This window comes from Oryctolagus cuniculus, chromosome 7 (genome assembly GCF_051225735.1).
Source record: "Oryctolagus cuniculus isolate XC-2025 breed Fujian yellow rabbit chromosome 7, ASM5122573v1, whole genome shotgun sequence".
NCBI classification, from domain to species: domain Eukaryota; kingdom Metazoa; phylum Chordata; class Mammalia; order Lagomorpha; family Leporidae; genus Oryctolagus; species Oryctolagus cuniculus.
Genome location: NC_142873.1, coordinates 51,104,624 through 51,119,612, shown reverse-complemented (window position 1 = coordinate 51,119,612; position 14,989 = coordinate 51,104,624). Strand labels below are relative to the sequence as shown.

The following is a 14,989-nucleotide window of genomic DNA, read 5'->3' as shown; positions in this document are numbered from 1 at the left end:
AAGTTGCTTGGCAAAAAGCCACCTGCCTATCACATAGCTCTCCACAGAACGGCATGTACCGAGGCCGACCATCGCTTCGGTGTGTGGGTGGATTAGCTGCTGTTTAACACGATAGGGCCGGCCCCTTTCAAGTCTGGACCAGCCCCCACTGTGTCTTCTCCGGTACAATGGAGCCTCATTTCTCTGCACGGTTGTTGGACATGCTTAGATGAGATGGCAAAGGCCAGCGCAGGAAGCAGAGCAAAGAGAAAACACAAAATGCTCACGGTGGCTTTTGAAAACACCGATGAAACTCCCAGAGAGGAACTAAATATTTTCTTTTGGCAGCAGGCGCAGAGTACAGAATCATTTATCTGTGAATTACTCTGGCTCCTGCTGTGTAAATGTTCTGTTTTAGGCAAGAAATGCAACAGGGAAGGAAAAAAACAACTTCCAACAAGCACATACATTTCTGGAATTTTTCTTTAAGATCAAAGTCATGACAAGCAGCCTGGACAGGCAGTTAGGCCACTGGGCTGCTATCTCAGCTTGACCTCTAATTTGCTGTCTGACCTTAGGCAAATGACTTTGTCATTAGTGGAGGAATTATAGAGATGATCTTCAAGATCCTCTCAAGCTCTACACACAGATTCTGTGTTTTTATTTATCTCCCTTCAGGTGAAAGTAAGTCTCTTTTTCAGCTACCCAAATGTAGATCCAACCTGTTGATTAACCCCAACACAAACACATTTTCTCTTTTAACATATCCTGTACTCTGAGCAAAAACAGAATCTTCCAAAAAACACATTAAAAATACCCCATCCATACCCACTTTGCTACTGCAAAAAAGTGAACTCATTCAGTCGGGAAAAGCTGCTTCGGGCACTGAATGCTTACAGAATCTCAGCTTGTCCCTAGTAACTGTGCTAATTATAACTCCAGCTGCCTGGTAACAGCACTAGGTTTTCCCGACACTGGCTGGCAGTTCTGAAGCCATCTCACTTCTGCTGGCACCACCCATCCCAGAAGCCAACAGAGACAGAAGTGGAGAGACTGAGCTGGGGGAAAGAGGGGAAAACAGTCAAAGAGGTCATCCGGAATCAGGGAACTTCAGAGCTGGAAGGGGGTTCAGTGTCAAGACTGGTTCAGCCCACTCATTTTGAACTCAGAGACCAGCAGCCTACAAAATGTGTCTGTCTTAGCCAAGAGCCTGGCAGTCTTCCTCAGTCCTCTCCAATTCTCTTATCCCAATCAGGCACCAAGTCTCATAGATATTTAACCTCCTAAAATGTTCAAAGGTCGGTCCCCTCCCCTCTGTTCCTTTGTCTTTGCTTAGTGGGTCTGTTCTGACTTCCCACTCCCCTTACCTGTCTGTCTGCCCTCGACCGAGGAATCTAGTGTGCTCTTTGTGCTTTAAAGCCCAGCAGTGGCTCCTTAGCACCCTCACACTAAAATGCCACAAAGCACCTTGCCCTGCAAACCCTTCAGGTTCATTCTGTGCTCCTTAACTCGGCAACACAAAATCACTTAGAATGTTGCTCACACGTCCTCTGGTTCTTTGCCCCTAGGCTTCTGCCTATGGCAAAAACCCTCCTTCCACTGCATCCATTGACTGGCTAAGGTTTATTTATCTTTGAAGACAATGCTCAGAAGTTATTTTCTCAAGGCATCCTTTGAAGAGTTTCCTTCCATCTGCTCTATCCATTTGGGATGCAAGGCCACATTTGACTGCCTTTATATTTTGTATATAATGCTACTACCACCTCTTACCACACTCTGCTTCCTGGGTTGGACTCATCTTGCAGCCTGTTACTTGAAATCCATAGTGGGCACCAGTGAATGAATGGATAAACTCAAAGCTCTCCATGCTCTGCCCCTTACTGACCTATCCAGCCCCAACACCCTCACCCACCCCCACCCTGGGACCACATGTTCTAGCCACACCGAATGACCAGGAAGATGACCAGACACACAACACTTCTCATGCTTCTGTGCCTTTCATATAAGGGGTCTTCAAAAAGTTCACAGAAAATGCATATTATAAAAAACTACACATGGAATTCAATTTCTGTATCAAAATAAATCTTAATTTTCTTAAGATTATATTTATTTATTTGCGAGGCACAGTTACAGAGATAGAGAGATAGACATCTTCGATCTGCTGATTTACTCCCTAAACCACCACAATGGCCAGGGCTGGGTCAATCTGAAGCCAGGAGCCAGGAGCCAGGAGCTTCCTCTGGGTCTCCCACATGGATGCAGAGGCCTAAGCACTTGGGCCATCTTCCACTGCTTTCCCAGGCCATAAGCAGAGAGCTGGATCGGAAGAGAAGCATCCAAGACAAGTCCCTCCCTGCCCTATATTCTGTTTCTTCTCTTTGAAATGCCTTTCCCCATTAAAGGTTTATTTGGGGCCTGAGACACCTGCCATCCCATATCAGCACTGGTTCAAGTCCCCGCTGCTCCACTTCTGATCCAACTCCCTGCTAATGGGCCTGGGGAAGCAGCAGAGAATGCCCCAAGTCGTTGGTCCCCTGCTACACACTGAAGATCCGGAAGGCTCTTAGCTTAGTTGTGGCCATCTAAGAATGAACCAGCATGTGGATGATCTCTTTCTCTCCCTCTCTCTGTAACTCTGCCTTTGAAGCAAATAAATGAATATTTTTAAAAAGATATTTGATTTAAACTATACACAACTGAACAAGACTTTACTGGTAGGTTTTATTGTTCTTAGTACTATAGAACAATTTGTACATACCTCTATGGTAGCCCTTATGATACCATTTAAATTTGTTGACATCATTGTCCACCAGCATCTAGCACAACAGCAAGCATATGGTAAATAATCAATAGATGTTTGATTGAATACATGAATGCATGTGTGCAAATATGAATAAATGAATGGGGTTGGCACTGTGGTGTAGCGGGTTAAAGCTCTGGCATGAAGCGCCGGCATCCCATATGGGCGCTGGTTCTAGTCCCAGCTGTTCCTCTTCTGATCCAGCTCTCTGCTATGGCCTGAGATAGCAGTAAAAGATGGCCCAAGTCCTTGGGCCCCTGCACCTGCGTGGGAGACCAGGAAGAAGCTCCTGGCTCCTGGCTCCTGGCTCCCGGCTCCTGGCTTCCGATCGGCTCAGCTCTGGCTGCTGCGGCCATCTGGGGAGTGAACCAGTGGATGGAAGACCTCTCTCTGTCTCTACCTCTCTCTGTAACTCTTTCTTTCAAATAAATAAAACAAATCTTTAAAAAAAAATGAATGGCCACAGTGATATTTCAAATGAGGAAAATATTTGATACAGGAATTTAGCATGCTTATCCCTTTAATTGTAGCAAGCTCCTCTTTTTTTTTTTTTTAAGATTTATTTATTTATTTGAAAGGCAAAGTCATAGGCAAAGAGAGAGAGAGACAGAAAGAAAGATCTTCCATCTGCTGGTTCACTCCCCTTATGGCCGCAACAACCAAAGCAAGGCCAATCCAAAGCCAGGAGCCAGGAGCTTCCTTTGGGTCTCCCACATGGGTGCAGGGGCCCAAGACGTCCCAGGCCATCAACTGGGAGCTGGATAAGAAGTGGAGCAGCCAGGACTTGAACCAGTGCCACAGGTGGATGTGGTGGAATGAAAAGGCCATGCCAAGATGGCCACTGGCAAGCCAGCATCAGTTACTCAGAAATGGCTTCAGAAACCACCTGGCAACAGAGCCTGCCTAGCAACATGCTGTGATTGGTTAGGGCATAAACCATCCCTTGACCATATTGGCTGCCTCAGCTATATAAGCTGCTGTACCAACTGAAATAAATGAGTCTGCAGGCTACTCGCCTCCTGCCTGCTTCACCCAACTCCCAGTGTCTGTGTGATGACTACGCTCCTCTTGCCCCCACCGCGCTCCTCCTCTCAGAACAAATCAAAGCAACAGGTGGAGGCTTAACCAACCACGCCACAGCACCAGCCCCAGTAAGCTACTTCTATCAGTGTGTAAACCTGAATATAAATAACTAATAAAAAGGAGTGGCTTTGTAATGAAGCATTGAGAAGTATACTATGCAGATATTTTAAGGTGATAATTGAAAATGGATTAGAATTAAGTTAGGTTCCAGAATTTAATTTGGAATTAGTTTCCCAATGACTAGAAGAAAACAATTTTAAGCATTCAAGGAAAAAATATTCTTCTCAATGGGAAAGTATTATGAATTCTAATTCTAGTTCTTTTTAAAATGGAAAGTTACAATAAGCAAAAACAGGAAATAAGGCTTTGGTTATGTTCAATGAGTTCTATCATTTTTTAAAAAAATATTTATTTATTAATTTGAAAGGCAGAGTTACAGAAAGAGAGGGAGAATCAGAGAGAGAGAAATATCTTCTTTCTTCTGATTCACTCCCCCAAATGGCCACAACAGCCCTGCAGGGCTGTTACAGGTCAAAGCCAGGAGTCAGGAACTCCATCTGGGTCTTCCAGGAGAATGGCGAGGGCTCAAGCACTTTCCCAAGCACATTAGCAATGAGCTGGATTGGAAGCTGAGCAGCCAGGACTTCAACCACCACTCATAAGGGATACCAGCACTGCAGTCCATGGCTTAACCTGTTACACCACAATCCTGGCCCCCAGGTATTCTATTATTTTTAAAGTAACTATGACAGATATGAAAATATTTGGTTTCTAAAAAAAACTGTTGTAAAATATATGCAACATAAAAATTTCCAGGGAGCCAGTGCTGTGGAACAGTGGATTAAGCTGTCGCCTGCAGTGCTGGCATCCCATATGGCTTGCTGGTTCATGTCCCAGTTGCTCCATTTCCAATCTGGCTCCCTGCTAATATGCCTTGTAATGCAGTGGAAGATGGTTCAAGTCCTTGGGCCCCTGGACCCACGTGGAAGACAGGGATGAAGCTCTTAGCTCCTGGCTTTGGCCTGGCTCAGCCCTGGCCATTGCGGCCATTTGGGGGAGCTAACCAACAGATGGAAGATCTCTCTCTTTCTCTCTCTCTTTCTCCTCTCTCTATAACTCTGCCTTTCAAACAAACAAATCTTTTAAAAAATTTTCTATTTTAACTATTTTTAAGTTTATGATGTTGTTGCATCAAGTACATTTATATTGTGGTGCAATTATCAGCATCATTTATCTCCAGAACTTTTTCCCCAACTGAAACTGTAGAATTGAACACTACCTCCCCATTCCTTCCTCCCCAACACACCCATTGGCAATCTCCACTTTACTTTCTGAATTTATTATTTGACTACTCTAGGTACCTTATATAAGTAGAATCATCTGATATTTGCCCTTTTATGATTAGCTTCCCTTAACAAAATGCCCCCTAGGTTCATCCACATTAGAGCTTATGTCAGAAGTTCCTTTTTTTTAAGGCTAACTTGTATTCCATTGTATGCATACTCCACATTTTATTTAACCATTCATCTGTTAACGGATTCATTTCTATTTAAGTCACCGTTTTCACTTCTTTTGGATATATACCCAAAATAAAATTGTTGGATTCTTTGTTAATTCCATTTTTTAATCTTTATTATAGGTTTTTGAAAGACAGAGACAGATCTTCCATCTGCGGGTTCACTCTCCAAATGCCCTCAATAGCCAGGATGGGGCCAGGCTGAAGTCAGGAGCTTTGAACTCAATCTGAAACTCCCACATAGGTAGTGGAGACCCAAGTTCTTAGCCGTGACCTGCAGTCTCCCAAGGTGCACACTAGCAGGATGTTGGAATCAGAAGCAAAGCCAGGACTCAAATCTACAGAGTCCACTACAGAAAGCAGGCAAACCACAAGTGTCTTAACTGCTATACCACATGCTTAATAGTTTGAGAAATCCATACCATCTTCCACAGCAGCTGTACCGTTTTATGTTCTACTGCCAATGCACAAGGGTTCCGGTTTCTCCAATCCTTAAAGACTTTATTTATGAGGCTGGCACCATGGCTCACTTGGTTAATCCTCTGCCTGCGGCGTCAGCATCCCGTCTGAGCGCTGTGTTCTAGTCCTGGTTTCTCCTCTTCCAGTCCAGTTCTCTGCTATGGCCCAGGAAGGCAGTGGAGGATGGACCAAGTGCTTGGGCCCCTGCACCCGCATGGGAGACTAGGAGGAAGCATCTGGTTCCTGGCTTCGGATTGGCGCAGTGCACCGGCCATGGCGGCCATTTGGGGGGTGAACCAACGGAAGGAAGACCTTTCTCTCTCTCTCTCTTTCTCTCTCTCTCTCTCTCTAACTCTGTCAAATTAAAAAAAAAAAGACTTTATTTATTTATCTGAAAGGCAGTTACAGAAAGAGAGAGGGAGAGACAAGAGAGGAAGATCATCCATATACTAGTTTACTATGCAAATGGCCACATCAGCCAAGGGCCCGGCCAAGCCATAGTCAGGATCCAGGAATTCCATCAGGGTCTCCCAGAAGGGTGGCAGGGGCCCAACCACTTGGACCATCCTCCAGTGCTTTCTCAGGCACACTAGCAGGGAGCTGGATCAGAAGCAGAGCAGCCAGATCTCCAACTGGCGCTCACATGAGACGCTGGTGCTGTGGATGGTAGCTTAACCTGCTGCACCATAGTACCAGCCCCATTATTTTGTTTTTAAATATATAATATCCATACCAATGGGTGTGAAGTTGGTTAAAAATATTTAATGAATGGCATCTCCCTTTTTCTAATTTCCGTCTCCCAAAGAAGAAGAAATGGATAAGCACATCTTCTCAGACTACAGACAAAATCAGCACCCAAAGAGCACACAGATTCAGGCACACATGGACCATGTTCATATAGGACTTCCAGGGAACTGTTAAAAAATAGTTTGGCTAATACAATCTTTTCTCCCTCTTTATGTATGTTCCTCTCTTCCCTACCATACTTATTTCTTTATGTAAGTAAAACAGAAAAAGAAGGAAAAAAAAAAAACTAGCATCTAATTAAACGATGCAATCAACTGTAAAAAGAAAACAGAGTCAGCTCTACTAAATACAAGAACAAAACCATTAACTGGCAACAGCAGCCATAACGGTCACATTAGACAATAATCTGAGAAGGTCCAAACTCTACTATTTGTTCCCAGGTATGCACAATAGGAATAATAATCCTTTCCATTTATTTAATAACCAATACATTAAGGCCGGCGCCGCGGCTCACTAGGCTAATCCTCCGCCTAGCGGCGCCGGCACACCGGGTTCTAGTCCCGGTCGGGGCGCCAGATTCTGTCCCGGTTGCCCCTCTTCCAGGCCAGCCCTCTGCTGTGGCCAGGGAGTGCAGTGGAGGATGGCCCAGGTGCTTGGGCCCTGCACCCGCATGGGAGACCAGGAAAAGCACCTGGCTCCTGGCTCCTGCCATCGGATCAGCGTGGTGTGCCGGCCGCAGCGCGCCGGCCGCGGCGGCCATTGGAGGGTGAACCAACGGCAAAAGGAAGACCTTTCTCTCTGTCTCTCTCTCTCACTGTCCACTCTGCCTGTCAAAAAAAAAAATAAAAAATAAATAAATAAATAAAAATAACCAATACATTAAAACATGTCTCTATATGAGGAGGAAAACAGGTCAAGAATTCACATTCCTAAATTCACAATTTAGGAAAGTAAGGCTCACAGAAGTTCAGTGACATGGCTGAAGTTGTATAGCTAAGAAATAGTAGATTATGGCCGGCGCCGCAGCTCAATAGGCTAATCCTCTACCTGCAGCGCCGGCACACTGGGTTCTAGTCCCGGTCGGGGCGCCAGATTCTGTCCCGGTTGCCCCTCTTCCAGGCCAGCTCTCTGCTGTGGCCAGGGAGTGCAGTGGAGGATGGCCCAAGTGCTTGGGCCCTGCACCCGCATGAGAGACCAGGAGAAAGCACCTGGCTCCTGGCTTCGGATCAGTGCGGTGCACCGGCCGCAGCGCGCCGGCCGCGGCGGCCATTGGGGGGTGAACCAATGGTAAAGGAAGACCTTTCTCTGTCTGTCTCTCTCTCTCACTGTCCACTCTGCCTGTCAAAAAATGAAAAACAAACAAATAAATAAATAGTAGATTATGACTTTAGGCTTCTTTACTGAGTCTAAAACTTACATCCCTACGTTTTGATGACCCTCTGAGATACTCATCCTTTTCTAATAGCTTTCCATTGATTCAAGTCAAGGTTTCTAAATCTTATAGCCTGAAGGGGTTTCAGAATTTCCCTATTCGGGTGCTTAATATGCAAGTACTTGCATATTGTTCCATGCCTAGAGATCCCAAGCCAGTATTAAAGCAAATTAGCCAGGGAACCAAAAAGAAATTTAACAAACCCAAGCTTTCTTCTGTTTTCTCTGAAGGGATATTTGTATCTGAGGCTGCCGGGCACTTTTACTGCAATGGGAACACTTAGATTATATGATGTTATTTATACATGGGCAAACTAAAAGGGGAGAACTGAGATACGACAAATGGTCCCAAATCCTCTACTGAGAAAAAAGAAACTAATTTGGAATAAAATATAGTCCAGAGAAAATGTGTCCAATTAAGTGAACCTATCTGGATGACTTTGTCTTTTCTCAACTTGTCACAAAAATTGTTAAATATTTATTGATAGGTATTATGCTGAGTGCAGCTAATTGGTTCACCTAATCTTTTCCCAGATTCATTAAGATAGGTATTACTATTACATCTGTTTTAGCTCAGAAAAATTACAGTATTTGCCCAACTTAATAGAGATAAAAGTATGTGATAGAACCAAAATTCCCCCACAGGTCCGTCTGGTTCAGAGCTCTTTACTGCTAAGCCCAGCACTAGCAGAACGCAGCGGGAAATGACAATCTGGTAGACAAGTGAAATCAGCAGGCTCTTTATCACAGGTGCAGAAGTATGCTATACATAAACCTCAAAGATTGCTCAGCTATCATCCAACCTCAAAAATGAAACAGCCAAGGAAGTTTTGATCTCAAAGAAGGCAGGTAGTTTATGTCATAAAACAATGGAACACAACTCTCTCATACCTAAAGGCGAAATCCACTTTCACCTTATCACAGCATCAATCATATCTCATTTGAACATCTACTCTATCCGTTCTAGGATGGCAATATTCACTTTCGCTACCAAATCTGGCTTTGTCAGATTTTCAATTCTACTCTTAGAATGGAACCTTAAATTCTTTTTAGCAATCATGGGTAATAGTAAATACACACAAGTTTAACAAGTAGTCATCATGGACAACACACACTGGATGGTGGTTTTGCGTGCTGTTTGGAGAATGGGTGTTTACCACACAGCAGTGGATTTCATAAATTCCAGGGCCAGGCATGTTTCTAGTGGCAGCACTCAGCTAATATGAGAAGATGTAGGATTAGGTAACCAATAAGGAGGATGTCAGCCAAGTTGCCACCCAGAAATGACTTAGCACAGCAGCTGCTATCCCAAAATGCTAACAAGCCAGTCTCCCTAAGAGTGGGACACTCTCAGCCGTGGGCCACCAGCAGCATTTTCTCACTTTACTTTGCTCCAGATTGGGAGCTACATATTCTGTGAGGATTTTCCCCCTTGCCTGCCTTTTCTGTTCAAAAGAGTCTTTCTCCAAAAATTGAACTTAAAATTGATATTTGTGATCAGGAAGGAACAGTAGTACCTTATCATACAGGCGTATAAAGGGTCTTCAAAATTTCATGGGAAATGCATGCAATGAAAAAATGCTGGATGAAAAACAATTTTGCAAAAAAATAAATTTATCTTTTAATTTCATGACGAATTCTTGTATGTCCCAGTTAATCTGTGCAAATAGTAGGCAGCCTTCTTTAAAAAAAAATATTATTTAGGGGCCAGTGCTGTGGCACAGTAGGTTAATCCTCCAATTGCAGCGCTGGCATCCCATATGGTCACTGGTTCTAGTCCCGGCTGCTCCTCTTCTGACTCAGCTCTCTGCTCTGGCCTGGTAAAGCAGTAGAGGATGGCCCAAGTACCCGTGTGGGAGAAGCTCCTGGCTCCTGGCTTCGGACTGGCCCAGCTCCAGTGGTTTTGGCCATTTGAAGAGTGAACCAGCGGATGGATGACCTTTCTCTCTGTCTCTCCCTCTCTCTGCCTATAACTCTACCTCTCAAATAAATAAATAAAATCTTTTAAAACAATCTCAATTTATAAAAGTATCTAGTCTCAGGACTGGCATTGTGCAGCAGGCTAAGCCTCAGCTCGCAACAACAGCATCCTATGTCAGAGTCCCAGCTAGTCCATTGACAACCCTGCTAATGCTCCTAGGAAGGCAGTGGAAGACAGCCCAAGTGCCACCGTGTGGGAGACCAGGATGGAGTTCCTGGCTCCTGGTTTTGGCCTGGCCCAGATATGCCCATTTTGTCCATTTCAAGAGTGAACCAGCAGATGGAAGATCTCTCTGTCTCTCTCTTTTCTGTGTACGTGGTGTGTGTGTGTATTTGTGCCTTTCAAATAAATAAATATATTTTTTAAAGTAGCCAGTCTCAATGAAGCAATTTTTATTTATAACTTAATTCTACTTTATTAATCCATGGTTAGTATGATTCTTAAGATTGCTGCTTTCAGTCCTCTGAACAGCTTAAAGGGGAGAAGTCCTAAACTCCTTTTTCAATTACTTGTTTTAAACTTGGTATTCTTAAATTTTTATATAACTCTCCAGTTCTTATAACTTCTCTGATACAGAAAAATCCTTTCAGCTTCCTTTACAATTAAAGATTATATATTTCTTTTAGTCCCTACTTCAATCAACCACCTGAAGAATGACTTGTCACCTGAAAAGATAAAAATAGCACCATCTCTCATTCTCTTATCCCAGGGTCTCTATATATCCATTCCTCCAAACCATCATGATGAAATGCTTGATTGTCTCTCACCAAAACAGTAATTTTTCACTGTTAAGTACAAATATCTCAACAAAATCTGCAGTAGCAGCAATATGTAAAACAGTGACAATTACCATGCACAATAAACTCATAACATATTTCATAAGCACTGATTTCTTTAAAAGAATAATGAATACAGCACTCAGATTATTGCAGATGCTAACTCAGGTGTGATTTAATGTTTTTGTTTTATTTGTTTTTAAAGATGTATCCTTCCAACACTAAAGAAAAATCAGGCTGGGTTTGGTAATAGACTAGAGTTCTAAACTCTCGTCGAAACCATCTGATTTACGTGCGATGCTAGGCATACTACCCTCAATGTCTCTTTATCAACACTGCTGCTAATCAATCTTCCTGATCTTGTGGAGTCAAGATGGGAATAAAGATATATTTGTAGCAATATATGAGTGAGATTATAAAGAATCAAGCTCCTACACTTTTAAATATCATCATAACTGTTACTATTAATAGGAATATAACTATTATCCCCTCCTAGAAGCATGATGCTATTAAGTCTGCAAAGTGCTTTGATCTTCATGATTGCTATTCACTCGACAAGTGATTCTCAATGCCTATGGCATTATTCTAATGCCAGATCTCCAGAGGCTGGAACAGGCTCAGAGAGGGTAGGCAACTTATCTAGGCCCCCTGGTCTTCCAGGGCTCCTGATTCAGTGGTTCCTAATCCATTGTCCTTCCATCAAAATGGAACTGCCTGGTGTCTACCAACCCTTCATCGCTATGAAGTATGGTGGACTAATTTCAGCTGCTATTAATGATCGATAATGGTTTTATATAATCTGCTTCCCAAATAATAAGATATTGAACTAAATCTGTAGTGCTTTTCAAATAAAATATAAAGCAATAGCTGCCTGACTAACCAACCTGCTCACACCTAAAACTAGGCAGAGACAGGGCTGTATCCACCACCTGTATGGGACTCAGTAGCAATACTGGAGCCTAGCAAAGGGGTTGTCACTTCTGCATGTGACGATGTGAATGACCCACTCCCCAATGCACCCATCCTGTGCAGCAACTACAATCTCATTATTCACACTGTTCCAGAGGAGAAATGGTGCCTTTTCACACCCTACTCAGAGTTTCTTCAGTTTCCTGAAGACTGTTCCCTTAACTAGTACACAGTAGAAGATGCAACCAAGTGATTCAAGGAGTCACTTGACTTAAACTAAATGAAATTATTGCCTTCAAATTATCTAAGAAATTGCTTCTTCCTGCTGCTTGCTTTGGAGACAGCTAATGTGAAAACTCACTCCCTCTGCGCAGCAAACAAATTCATCCTGTATTTCTGCCCTGAGGCAAACACTGCCACTCATCCTCCATCTCCCGCAGTTTCCAACCCTGACTTGGTAACACCCTAGTAGACCCCTGGTAGCTCCAATGACATTCACTATTCAGCCATGTAAAAGATGAAAGGCAAGTCCACACGGATTTCAGGAAAATTCAGATTAAAACATGGACATTCAGGAGAGATTTGAAATAGGGCTAAATCCCCCAGATTTTACTACCTGTATTATTTACCAAATCCTCATTTGGGTTTCATAGACACCAGCGCATCCTCTGATCCAAGATGTTATCTGGCAGCCTCCGAATTTCCCAAGCCTTTTCTTGAGGGGCAGGGCACTCAGAGGATATGATAATATCTATAGAGTCCTCTGCTATGAATAGCTGGAGATTTAGAATCTCTGATAAAGTCAAAGGCAACCAGTCCCGTGTCACTGATTGCCCAGAGACTAAGAGGACCAAGGAAATCAGTATGGTGGTGGCCAGTTAGGAAGCTAAATCCTTGTAACCCACGGCCTAATGTCCTCTCACTGCGGTCCTATCTCATGTCACCCTCAGACCTGCACACCAGTCCAGATAGCCACCCAACCAGGGCAGGTGCTATTCCTGCCCCACCCTAGTCCAGCATCTTCATTCTAAGGTATCTTAAAAACTTATCTGCATTTCAGGCATGGAAAGCCAAGACACTGTGGCAAAAAGTGTTCCACATTAAGGATGTCTGGGAGTGAGACCCCAGTGGAAAGAAGTGGCCATGAAAGGATGTACTTATTTCTAAAGGGAGGATAGAACTTCCAATTTGCTTATGGTCTTGTCTAAATACTGATGGAGTTTGTGGATTCAAAAGGCTTTCATAGCCTTGACAGTTCATGTCAAGAACTGATGTCATACGTAAGGGTGTTAATTGTTAAATTAACAACAGGAGTCACTGTGCACGAACTCCCCATGCAGGACCTCTGTCCTCAATGAGTTGTATTATGAGAGTTAACTGTAAAACTAGTTCTCAAACAGTTTTTTGTTTGTTTGTATTTGTGTGTGTAACTGTGTGTGCAAATTGTTGCAACCTTTACTTAGTATAGAATTGGTCTTCCGTGTACAAAGTTAACTGAAAATGAATCTTAATGGAGAATGGGACTGTGAAGGGGAGCGAGAGGAGGAGGAAGGGTGGGAGTGTGGGTGAGAGGGCAGGTATGGTGGGAAGAATAACTATATTCCTAAAGTTGTACTTAGGAAATTTGTATTTCTTACAAAATTCATTAATTAACTAATTTTAAAAAAAGCTTATCTGTCTGGTCACCTTCAACAACAAACATGAATCTCTCCAGGAACAGAAATGTCCTCGACCCCTGGCCTTTTCCCATGGCATTGTCCTCTGCCTCCCTGAAGCCAGAGCTAGAAGGGGCCTTTCTAGCAGCATATGTGGCCTGGAAGCCACCTGCATGAGTCACCTCTGCCACTAGCTTAAAAATGCACATATCCAAGCTTTCAGTTACTACGTCAGACTCTCTGGGATTGGATGGAATCCAATTTAAACCAGTTCCCAAGGTGACTGCTGCACACAGTTCCACACCAGCCTTGGAAATGTTTCCATTTGAGCCAGCCCCCCTACAGAGAAGGGAAGCAGAAAACATGCATAGAGAGGTGAAGTGAGCTTGACCAAGGTCACATCATGTCAAGGTGACCAGACCTGGACTCCACCTCTCTCGCAGACCTGCACAGCATCAGCTAGGAGAGGCCTGGAATGGCCACGGGCGAGCCAGCCGGCCCCAGTCCTAGCTCCAGCCCCAGCCACAGCCCCAGTCCCTGGCCCTGCCCTCAGCGACCCTCCAGGCACTCACCCTCCTGTAGATGTCTTCCCGGCTGGCCTCATACTTCTGTTGCATGCGCTCCTCCAGGAAGTAGATGCGCAGCTTGAGGCTGAAGTTCTCCTTCTTCAGGTCATTGAGGTGCTGGGACAGAGTGCGATATCCATTAGACATGGTGGGCGACCCATAGGGAGCAGCATGCCCGAGAGGGCCTCACCCCAGGAACATGGTGCTGCTGCACCGCGGCATGAAGCGAGCCAGCTGGGACGCGCGGAGGCTGCGGGACCGGGACCGCCAGCGAGGCCGGGGCTACGGCGACATGGCCCCAGCCGCTGGCGCGCTCTCCGGGTCTTGGGACGGGGCTCTCTGGGTGCTGCAGCACAGCGCACTTTCCTTTTTTACCTCGGGGAGATATTTGCGGAATCCCTGACAGAGGAACATGCTGTGTGAATTCAGACACAAGTGGTGTAACCTGACTCCAAGCTGGGACTAGGCTGCCACCCTCCTGGAGCCTCCCAGGCACAACTGTAGGCAGTTAACAGCTTCTTGGGAGAGAGAGGATTGACCCCCCCAGAAGCTTCCAGGAAACGGGGATGGGGAATAATTCAGGGTGGCAGTGGGGTTGCAAATACAAGAAAGAAATAGGGGTGGGAGAGAGGGAGGGGAGCAGTTAAGCTCCTGGTGACTGATTTGGACAAAAAACCCAAAGCCCTATGGCCAGAAGAAATAAGGTTGCTATGGAGAAGAGCACGTGTGCACAAAATGGCCCACAATATGGTGACTGTGGTGAAATATCCCCTTTCCGTCTACAGAGCTATTCACTCCTGGAATCTGATTTCCTTTGAAGATCCAGAGCTCCTCTCTCACTAGTTCCTTCCCAGGTTTCCTCTTTGTGCTTTATTAACACCTCCTCCCAGTTACATTATTATTAGCTTTTATCACCACGTTCCGCCCCCACATTCATCATGGCCACTCCCAAAAACAGAGGAATCTTCTGGCTCAGTGGAATCATTGCAAATCCTGTTTACTGGTTACACAAACACACAGCGACAGGTCAAGGGCTCCTTCCTCCATGGAAGGGGGATGGGGAGGAGAGAATGTGGGAGGACCCAAG

General features: G+C 44.5%; 1 protein-coding gene across 26 annotated transcripts in view; it reads right to left on the bottom strand.

Moving 5' to 3' along the window:
• The window catches only part of PDE4DIP (phosphodiesterase 4D interacting protein), a 236,454-nt gene that overhangs the window by 130,744 nt on the left and 90,721 nt on the right, over nucleotides 1-14,989 (bottom strand). For 23 of the 26 annotated variants that reach the window (XR_016210704.1, XR_016210705.1, XR_518132.5 and 20 more), the window contains exon 4: nucleotides 13,909-14,019. Coding sequence is in view for 19 of the 26 variants with exons in the window: in XM_089300082.1 (XP_089156208.1) it covers nucleotides 13,909-14,019 (111 nt within the window). In the remaining 7 variants the exon portion in view is untranslated. Of the gene's footprint in view, nucleotides 1-13,908; nucleotides 14,244-14,989 lie in introns of those variants that run through there. The other 3 variants (XR_011390492.2, XM_089300091.1, XM_070077799.2) reach the window with 1 other exon arrangement.